Raw genomic sequence first — 11,103 nt, 5'->3', positions numbered from 1 at the left:
CAGGCACTGAAATAGAAAGTGTCAGAACTGGGATGACAAGGAGGATAACTTCGTGAGCACCCATCCCGCGCCCTCCCTGCAGAGTCCGGCGGGCACCGCCTCCTGCGCCCTGCAAAGAGCCGGGCTGGCGGCAGGAAGAGGGCGGGAGGCCGCCGGTCCTCGCGAGGCCGATTTCCTCCGGGGCGGCCCTGGGCGATCTCTGGACTCGCAGACCCGCCTCGGTCGAGCACGGTCTCTCCCCCAGCCCGCGCCGCTCAACCCACCCACTTACTTCCTTCGGTCGCGCGCGCGCGTACACACACACACACACACACACACACACACACACACACACTCAGAGCTGCCAAAAATTTCCAACCTCCGCCCCCCTCCTGAGCTGACTTCCTTCCAGCGCTTCCTGAGCTGGACGATCCTGGGATTTGTAAGACAGGAAAAAAGGGACGGCGCGAGGGCGGGCGAGGGGACGGGATGCTTGCTGTTCGCGGTCCCCCAGCGGTCTGAAGAGAGAACGCGGGCCTAGGGCGGAGCACACTCACAGCCCCGGGGCGGTCCCCTCGCCGCCGCGCCCCGGCCCCTGCTCCTCGCAAGGCTCAGCGGAGAAGCGCGGGGGAGACGCCGCGGGAGCCCGAAGAGGGAGGTGACACCCGCCCGGGGCGGTGCACGACCCGATCTGCTCTCCCATGCCGACCCGCGGCGCGGCTGTGCCCCGGTGACCCGACCCCGAAACCCTCGTCAGCGGTGCGGAGTAGAGAGCGGAGACGGAGGGTCAGCCTCTGTGGGACTAACTCATGAAGAACAAGGGTGCCAAGCAGAAGCTGAAACGAAAGGGAGCCACCAGTGCGTTTGGATGTGACCTGACAGAGTATCTGGAGAGCTCGGGACAGGATGGTAATGTACCCCCTCCCCCTTTTTTGTTTAAGAGCGATGGATTCTCTTGGGATATGTTGGATGCCGTTCACAAGTTAATGTGTTCCAGGCTCGTGCGCTCACAGTACTTTAAAAAAAAAAAAAGTACACGGTACTTAAGCACAACCCTGCCACCCCGACGTTCAGGAGCCGTGTCTGTCCTTCCGACGTGTCATAGGAGTGGTTGAGTGGGGTGTAGCTGTGGCAGTGGAGGCTCTGATCTTAAGCTTCGGGTGTTGGGAGAGAAAGATGGGGCGGGGAGCAGTGACTGACGCGTGGAGCGGTCATCGGTAGGTTTCTCTGGATGTGCCACTGTGACCATCTGAAATGGCCCTCCTGTACTGTCGGGTTTCACTCGCTCACATCCTTTTTTATTAATGTGGTAGGAAGCAGTGTGATGGGAGTGGGGTAGGGAATCCTGCCGGGGGAGTGGTTACACCAACATTTTCTATATTTCTGAGTTGATGCCAAATATATCATACCTCCCCCAACTCTGCAAACCCCCCCCCCCGACCCTTTACCTCCTCTTGACTTTCAGATTAGCATTTGGTGTGTCATGGAAGAAGTTTTTTGGTAAAGAGGTCAGAGGGCCTCGGCTTTAAAATAGTTTGGGCTGTAAAGAAAAGTCAAAGTCAGCTTGGGAAAAGAAAAAGAGGAGCCAGCAGAGACAATTTAAATGTTTGTTGGGTGAGGGAGAATGAAAACTACCCTAGCTGGGTGGTGGTGGCGCACTCCTTTAATCCCACCGCTTGGGGCACTCCTTTAATCCAATCCAACTTTTGGGAGGCAGAGGCAGGTGGTCTCTATGAGTTCGAGACCAGCCTGGTCTACAGAGCTAGTTCCCAGCAGGCTCCAAAGCTACAGAGAAATCCTGTCTCATAAAACAAAACAAAACAAACTATCTACACTACAGTAAAAGTTCTTAATGTAGGAAAGTTGGGGAAATTGAGCATTAAATGATTCCTTTTGTAGCGCTGGCTGATTCCACACTTAGCGGTGACATTAAAAGGCTTCTTTGGAAACTGGAGAAAGAGAAAAGAGCCCACTCCGTGGGGCTTGTGTTTATGGAGAGAGAGGCACAAAAAAAGAAAGCTCAGGGCCACGCAACTGGACAGAGTAATTCTGCCCCCAGGAAAACTAGTCCCCGAAACAACTTGGTGTGTCTGTATCAAGCACACATCCCAGAAACAGTGCAGGGCTTTTGTTTCATTTCCCCTTTTTGAAGACTCAGCAGCCCCAGCAGTTTGCAGTGCTGTGATATTCCTGTGGTATTCGGGAGTCCGGAGTCTGCTGTGTCATTAGGACAAATGGCTTAGTATTTTAGAGCGTGGAGGAACCACTGGTTTCAAAACCGCCTCTGAACGGAGGCATAACTGAAGTCAGTTCATTGAATTCTCCACAACACTCTGGAGAGGTCGTTTTGGAGTAAAATCACTTAGGCTGGGCTTTTCTGAACTTGACAGAAGCCCAAGGACACATCTTAACCACTGTGGCCTGAAATAACGAAGGAAATATTTGCCTCCACTTGTTTTGGCAGGGGCCTTATGTTAACCTGTAGGTACACTGGGCATGCTCCTGGGATGTCACCTCCTGTCATGTGAGTGTTGTTCACACACACACACACACACACACACACACACACACACACACACATGTTGTGAGAGTTGTATAAGGGCCCTGCTAGCCACGCCCCAGTCTTATAAAGTCACAGGTTAAGGAAGAACCTGAAAACCCTAGGGCTCTGGGAGAGAACTTCAGAAGCACCCTTAGGCAGCTCCTCTCTCAAACCTGTTTTTGTATTCTGAACTTCTGTGTGCTTCATACGGGAGAGGAGAAAGGGAACTGATGTTCAGTATTAAAAATGGAGGGCTCCTTGCTCTCCATCCTGCGATGGAGAGAGGAGGTTCCAAGAGGAGTAGAGACCCACGGCTCATCACCACAAAAGATGGAGAGGATCCAGACCTCTTTCTGGCTCCTTTTCAATCTGCCCCCAGATTGAAAGCAAACAGCCCTGCCACAGATGAGCAACCGTTTAAGACTGGGCGCACCTGAATAGAGTTTGGTTTTGAAGTGGAAGGCAGCTGGCACTCTTGGTCCCACACTGTCGTACGATGTGGAAGTTAGCCATGAATAATAAGCAGCTAATATAAATGAGACTAAATCAAACTTCTGCCTCAAGACAGCCAAAAGTCATTGCTTTCCGTGTGCGTGTGTGAGATGATGATAGAATTGATCTTTTTTTTTTCTAAAACAATGCAGAGACATGTATTAGTTAATAGCAAGGCCCAGATTCTGACCCAGGTGAGCAAAGTCTCAGGCTGGAGTGGAGGATGAAGCTGGTGATCGCTGGCTGAGCTTGGCGCTCTGGCTATGGGGAAGCTGCAGGGAGTGAGCATTCCAGGGAGAAGGGGAGAAGCTGAGCACAGAAGCTCACAGAAGTAGCTGTGAGCTACTTCTCTAGTTCGCCAAGCCTAGCCTGGCTACCTCGGACAGGGTAGGGTGAAAAGCGACTTCTTTTTTTTTTTTTTTTTCCAGCCTAGAGTGAGTATTACTCATGGCCAGCTATCATGCTTAATCTTTGGGAGGCTGATGAAAGCTGAGCTCCCTTTTCTTAGAAACATACACATTGAACATGCAGTTCCTGCAGGTAGCCACATGGACGATGGGTTCGCACCCTGCTGGGACCATCCCCAGCAGCACAGAAGCCTGGTGTGACAACTTCCCGCTTCTCCCTTCAACCCCCGGTTTTGTGGATCAAAGCAGGGGATTCCCCAAAGGTGGTCAAGTGTTCTAACCATGAGCTACACCCCGGCCTCTGGCCACTTTTCTGTCACCTGATAAGCAGGCCACAGCAGGCCATAAGGTGACTGCTAGGAACGTTTCACTTACCCATAGGCAGAATGACTCTGCCCCAATCTGAAGTTCATTCCCTGGGAACCAGCTAATTCTCCCAAATTCTCTCTTCCTGTCTCGGATCACTTCCCTACTGCTGATGCAAGGAGTCTGCTTTTCTCTTTCTTCTTTTTGGTCGCTAAGTGTGGAGGTCTTTTCTCATAGCTGTGTATTTGAAAACCACATCAGATTATTGTTACCTATGGCACTAGGGCGTGTGTGAAGCCCAGAGATCTGGAATGTGGTTCATGGTCATTTCCTATCACTCCCTTAGGAGCCAAGTAATCTGGGTCTTCTAACAGAGCTTGCGGGTGATGGGGCCAGAGGCCAGGGGCTGGGCTGGCCACACTTTAAGAGCTAAGACTTCCTTGCCTTTCTGATCCATCATTATTCGTTTTACCTACTCCTTGGTGGAAAACGAGACTGATCTCACCTAGTGCCTTAATGGCAGGCAATGATGGTGACAGATTTTTAACCAGCTATAAAGTCCTTTAAAATGCTGAAGCCACTGCATGTAGCACACACCTGTAGTCCCCGCACTTGGGAAGTTGAGGCAGGAGGATCAAGAGTTTGAGACTAGCCTGGGCTACATAAGATGCTTTGATCATCTTATAAAGGAAAAAAAAGGCAATGCAGGGGCCCATGAGAAACCAACTAAATCAAAATCTCTCCGAGATGGTTTTGGTATGTGGACGGGGTGGAGAAGCCAGATGCGGTGCTAAGTTTGTAGGCCTTGTTCCTTGTTCCCTGCATAAGTAGAGTCCTCTCTGAATGTTCCATAAAAAGTGTGAACCTTTTCATTGCTGAAGAATCTTTCTCATCCTTATCAGGCTGAAAATGTGTCAGTTAATATAAAATAAAGATTAATAGGTATAACATCGATTTAGTTTGAGAGGCGACAGAAGGTACAGAACAAACCACTGGCCCACGCCAATGGAATACTGCCCTTACTTGGAACTTGCTAGTGTTTCAAAGGATGAGGGTGAGCAGCGGGAACATCGGTTGTCACTTCTTTTCATTTCGTTTCTGAAGCTAAATAGTTCCCTCACTTGATTTATTCATTTCCTTTATTTATTAATCCAATAAACAAAACTCTATTCCAGTCATGTTTTGGATGCAGTGGGGAAGAAAGATGGGCTTTGGATATAAGAAATGAATAGTCTCAGGGATGTGAACCAGCCAACCTTCGGGCACCTGTTGACTTTGAAGAGGCAGTTGTAGGAGAAGATGTGAAAGCTTCGGTCTCCCGTTAAACAGACAAGATACTGAACAGACATAACAGAGCAAGGTCGTAGCAAAGGAGGCAAATACTTTTCTATTTAAGATTTAGTGTTGAATGGACACAGGGACAGTATCTCCGCAGCTTGATCCTTGTCTGGTGCATCATTTGCATACCTTCCCCAGTTAACTCCTCACAAAGTGTGTCTCGGCTATAGAAAGTTCTAGAAGCATTCCCTAATCCAAGTTAGGGGACTTTGCTAGTGCTTCCACTAAGATTGCTGGAACTCTCCTGCCTAGAGTCTCAGCTTTGCTTGTTCCCAGATGACTGACCCTGGAGAGAGTTGTTTCCTGCCTCTGGGTCTCAGTTTCCCCTCTTGTGAAATGGAGGTAACTGGACAGATGTGAAAACACATGGGTTGATATGGGTAAAACACCTGCCTGAGGACCCACACCTGTCACTAGCAAAACAGCCTGGATTTACGCTCCCACAACCCCCAAGACTGAATGAGGCTTCCATAAAGTGAGGGCATTTGTCAATCACCCAGAAGGAAAGGAAGCAGGATTGCTTGCCACACTAGTGGGGAGTCTAGTCGATGCAGGGTCTACCCAGAGTTGCTGAGAAGACCTTCAGCGCACAGGCATAGAAAAGACAAATGTCATCCTGAAACAAACATACTTCAGTAGATCTGAGAGCCGGGGTAGGCTCAAAGATCTCAAGTTAGAGACCAGCCTGGGTTATACAGCAAGTTTTTTAAAGACCAGAGATAGCCAATTCCTGCTAGGCCTCAGAAAACTGAAAGAGAAGCCTGGCTCTAGTTGGGGACATTGTGAAGAAAGAACAGCGACCTGAAGGGATTGAGCGTAGAGAGGCATCCCCACTTCAGAAGACCAGAGTGGAACTGGAAGAGGCAAGAGAGGGGTAAAGGCATTAAGCCCGGAGCAAACTGCCTGGCCAACCCTCAGGCCAGCCTGGACGGCTTTGTTTCTGGGTATAACAAACAACCCACACAGAGAATGGAAACAGCTACTTCCACCTACCACATGGCTCCCTTCTGCGGGCTCTTCAGACCTCTGCCAAGAGCTCCTTGACCACAGGAACAGCCCTACCCTCACTTCTCCCATGTCAACCCCTGGCAGCCTCCCAGGTGCCTCCCAGCTCCAGGAAGTCCCAGTGCCATTGCCTCTAAGGAAGCCCACTCCCTCCTCCCCACCCTCCACTCCCACCCCAGCCCCCACTCGGAGTCAGAGACCCATCTGCAGGACAGGGGAGAGCTTGTGGCTCCTTCCTAAACTGGAGCAGAAGTAAACAGACAGAGAAGGAGCACATCCTACCCATACAGAAATCCTACCCAGCACCATCCAGACTGTAGCGTTGTATGCAATTGTCTGTCCGCCCCTTGATTGTGGGTTTGAGGCCAGTCAGCACTGTATAGCCTCCATGGGGCAGCCCTGGAAGCTTTCTTGTGAGGGAGGGAAGCAGTGAGAATTCCAGAGTTTGGTTGATAAAGACAATTCTCAAGCACTTGCTGGGACAGTTTGTTCCCAGGGACGGCCTCCCTAACAAACAGCTTTCCTGGGATTCGATGCTGTGTGTGACTCTGAGCAGTGGGTGGAAGAAGTGGGTGGGACTGAAAGTTCCAAGACTCAGGCTAGGCATGGGAACCGTTCACCACCACCCACTCTGCCCCTGGATATTGTAGCTAATGTTTCTGGAAGAAAGTAGTGATAAAACCACCTGGTTAGGGCTTCTTCCTATTGCTCATTCCCTCCAGAGCAGACGGCCCACGCTGAGCTGCCTGTCTACTCTGGCCCAAGGGTCTCAGGATCCCACTTCCTTTTTGCGGTTCCTACAGGCCAGTCTCGGAGTCAGGGACATGGAATGAGTTCTTTTCCCACATATTGTGCGCCACACATTTAAATCAAATGCAGCATCCCGCCCCCCCCCCCCCGTGGTCCTCCCTCCCGCTTCTCCCACTCTTCAAATTAATCTTATTAGTGCATGTGCCGACCAGTCCTCTTAAGTATTTCTCCCAAGGCCCCAACACAAAGGCCATGCTTGAGTTGAACTGATCTTGGCGCCTCTCTCTCAAAAGGCTGGCCTCAAGTACTACGGAAGGCGGGGCTCCAGCCTGCTGGGACTCTCTTGGAGCCTGGCCGGCCGCCCCTGTAGGACTACTCTTCCCTGGATGCAACCTTAGATAAAGGTTAAAAGAAGGAACTCTCCTCCACTGGAAAAAGCGGAAAAAAGCTGGCTGGCTACAGTTTGCTAGGTAATTGGAGGGGGAGAGGCGGGAAAGGCAGAAAGGAAGGTTTCTTGGAAAGAGAGAAGGGACCCAGTGTCAAGGCTGAGTTCCAAACCAGACCATACTGCTGTTGTTATCATTAGCAGGAGTGACCATCAATATCGGGATTTTTTTTGTTTTGTTTTGTTTTTGTGCCAGCCGCTTTGTTCACACCAAGGAATATTTTCGACCTCTTTAAAAATTGATGTCTTCACACCCACCCTTTCTACAAAGGAGAACTGAGTTCTGAGAGGTTAAATTATTCACCAAGATTATCCAGATCAGAAGTGTAAGGTATAAACCCAGCTCTCTAAGACACCCAAGGCCACAGTCTTAGACTGGAATCATATCTCCCAGAAGAGAATAATTCATAATTTTGTACTTAACCTATTTTGTTCCTCACAAAACCTAAATATTTTGCCTTTTGCTTTGCCTTCTCCCAGCCCGAACCAGAGACAGTCATAACAATTGGGGAGTGAGAAGTGCTTTGTCCCCTGCAAGCTGGTTTGTGAACAGCGTGTACCTGCGTTTGAGCAAACACACACACACACACACACACACACACACACATACACATCTATCCAAACCCACCAGTTCCCAGTTCTCCTAGGTCCTTCCTTCCCCACTGTAGCCACAAGTCACCTCTTCCTTCTGGAAATACCCGTGGCCTTCGAGAGTCAGAGCCCCCCAGTTCCCTCTCCATTCTGCCCACCGTTCTGTGTTGTTCCTGGCTGTATATGTAGGCAGGTGGCAAGCTCAGCTGAGGTAGCTCATACAGATGTAGGTCGTGCCTATCTCTGGGAGCCTGTGGTAGGCACATGGCCGTTGCTTGGTGTCTATCTAGGATCTCTCCTCCTATCTGGGAAGTAGGTGTTGGAGCCCTCGTAGGTGGCTGGTGACAAGGACTCCACTCAAATGCTGTGTTATCAGGACTCCAAGACTCTTTCCTGGTCCCATGGGGGGGTTGCAGCTAGTCCCGGATAGAAAACAACCCAGACTTTGCACAGAACTCTGCAGAAGCTGCCTTTTGCCACCTCACTCCTTGGTGTGCACCAATTGAGTTTCTGAGATCGAGTCTCTGGCACTCTCTGTTCTTGCTCCAGGTTGGCTGGTACGTCAGGCTCTGGTACCACACCCACCCATGGTTTGAGGCTGGCCCAGGATGCCTTCGGAGGGGAGAGGGTTGAGTGCTACTCATGCCCGTGAAAAGCAGCATATACCAGCTCACACTGTTACAGATGCCAGAACACAGCTGGAAACGGCTGGCAGAGAAATAAGTCCGCAAGGGTTGGGAAAGAGCCTCTGCAGAAACTCATGTAAATATCTCCTCCGGAGAAGGCATATTTATGATTTTACTTCTTATTTTGTTCTGCTTTTTTAAAGACAACTTTTAGTGTGTGTGGAGGCAGGGGGTCAGTACTGAGTATGGGACCCACGACCTTGCCCTGCAGACAAACACAGTAGCACTGACCTCCATCTCAGCCTCATCCATAGACTTTTCATCAGAAACTACCTTGGTGGGACTTTGAATTAAAGCAATAAAAATGGAATGGAATGGTAATGCGCTAGACCCTACGGCAGCGGGACTCAGCAGGGGTCACCTAAGACCATTGGAAAACACAGATATTTACATTATGATTCATAACAGTAGCAAAATTACAGTTATGAAGTAGCAACAAAAACGATTTTATGGTTGGGGGGTCACCACAACATGAAGAACTACTCACCACAACATGAAGAACTACATTAAAAGTCCTCGCCATTAGGAAGGTTGAGAACTACTGCCCTCTTGGGTTTACAAAGGTGTTCTCAAATTGGCCTTGGCCTAGAGGTGATCAAAAGACAAGAAATTAACTTTCTACAAAGTATAAAGAAGAGTGAGGTGAGGGCTTCAGAAAATGCTTAAGCAAGAAATGCTAATACGTGCAGCAGCTGATTGACAGCCATTGGACGGAGGGTTATTTGTAGCTGGCAATGTCAATAAAACAAAGATCCCTGACTGGAAGGGACAGCAGAGGAATCAGGAGGGGGTGGCTGGAGTCTAGAGGCAGGAAACTATGTGGCTTTGCCTGATTCTTGGGGTTGGTCACAGCCTCTGCAGCCTCGGGGGAATTTAAACTCTGGATAGGCCACTTAGAGATGGGGAAGACAGAAGCCTGTCTCCAGGGCAAAAGGAAGATTCCACCATTAGGTGAACACAGCAGCTGCAAGGATAAGAAGGGCCACTGGTCTGGCTGGCTGGGCCTCTACCTGTTTCTTGCCTGGACCCAGAAAAATAAAGCCTTTTACAGAAAGATAAGGCTTCCCCCCACCCCAAAAAAATGTTAACTGTGCAGGTCCTGGTGGCACCTACCAATAATTCTAATGCTCAGGATGCTGAGGGAGGAAAGCCTGTAGTTTTGAGGTCAGACCAGACTCTATCCTGAGTTTGAAGGCAGCTAGGAAGCCAGCCAGGGGTACATAGCAAGACCCCGTCAAAAGAAAGAAGGAGGAGGAGAAGAAAAGAAGATGACAAACAAGAAACTAAGTTGTGAGAAAAGCGAAGGGAGGAAGGAAAGAAAGAAGGAACAGGACTACAGAAATAAAGAGAAGAGTCCTGGGGAGACAGCTCTATCATGCTGTGTGGGCAGAAGGACCCAGGTTTAATCCTCAGAACCCATGTTTTGTTTTGTTAAAAAAAAAAGAAAGAAAAGAAAAGGAAAGAAAAAAAGAAAGGAAGGAAGGAAGGAAGAAAGGCAGGCATGGCTCCTAGCCTACTTGGTGAGTTCCAGGCAAGTGATAGACCGCCTCTAAACACAAGATGGCCAGCCCCTGAAGAGGAACTCGTGAGGTTCTCCTCTGGCTTCCACGCAGTGCCCACACACGTACAAAACACACCTGCACAAACACACGCATGCACACACACGCTCAGAGAAAGAGAAGATACTGCCCACCCCGATTTCGTTTCTCTTTTTTAAATTATTATCGTGTGTGGGCATGTAGTGGTCAGAAGACAACTTGTGGATGTTCTCCCCTTCCACCGTGGAATCTGCCGATCCAGTTCAGGTTGTCAGGTCTGCATGGCAACCCTTTCCCTCATTTTAAAAAATAATTAGAAAAAAATTGAGACCTGGTCTTACTAACCCCAGAAGACCAAAGATTAACCATGCTGGTCTCTGCTGCCCAAGTGCTAGAATGAAAGGTGTTCGCCAACACACATGGCTAATTGGATTTCTTAGGTCTATAGCTATAAGGCATAAAAATGTTCAATCTCAGCCTCATCCATCTCTATTTGAGAGTGAGGAACAACTCTGATAGCCACTTGTCAGGATCAGACAGTGGAAGAAGCAGGACTCCAACCATATCTGATGGACACTCGGTTTCTCCCAGTTACTTTGTCTGCTCAGGTCCCAGATAGCCCTGGCTTTGCTGGCAGTGGGCTATGCAGAGTTTCTTTTCACATGTGTTGCTAGACTAGCTTCGGTGGAGACTGAAATAACTTCCAAAACCCTGAGAACGGAGTTCCCACTCCTGGTTTTTCCAAGAAAAGGTTCCTAGGTAGGTTCCCAAGGGCAACATTGGAAGCACTGCAAGCCGCCATTACCCTAAGTAGCCCCTCCCACCACTTCTTAGCCATCTGTTTCCTGCACGCTGAGTATCACTGGGAAACAATGATGTCAGTCCTTCCATAGAAATCGACACCTCCCTGTTGGCCCCTCCCCTTCAATGCATATTTCTGTTCCTCTTTCTGGCTTTTGTCTTGCCGTTCACTTCGGGACTCGGCGATTGGCATCAGTTGCGGGCTTTCTTAATAAGCTCTAGC

The 11,103-nt window shown here is 49.5% G+C and overlaps 1 protein-coding gene across 2 annotated transcripts in view; it reads left to right on the top strand.

Annotated features, from left to right (window-relative positions):
• Positions 1-239: 239 nt before the first annotated feature.
• Arhgap31 (Rho GTPase activating protein 31) overlaps positions 240-11,103 on the top strand; it is a 109,801-nt gene continuing 98,937 nt past the window's right edge. The window contains exon 1 of one of the 2 annotated variants that reach the window (XM_048422452.3): positions 240-888. In XM_048422452.3, coding sequence (XP_048278409.3) covers positions 789-888 — 100 coding nt within the window. In that variant the 5' untranslated portion in view covers positions 240-788. The remainder of the gene's footprint in view (positions 889-11,103) is intronic. The other variant, XM_048422451.3, reaches the window with a different exon arrangement.

This window comes from Myodes glareolus, chromosome 2, assembly GCF_982192425.1.
Source record: "Myodes glareolus chromosome 2, mMyoGla1.1, whole genome shotgun sequence".
Lineage (NCBI taxonomy): Eukaryota > Metazoa > Chordata > Mammalia > Rodentia > Cricetidae > Myodes > Myodes glareolus.
Note: the sequence above shows the minus strand (reverse complement) of the source record. Positions and strands in the feature narration are given on the sequence as shown.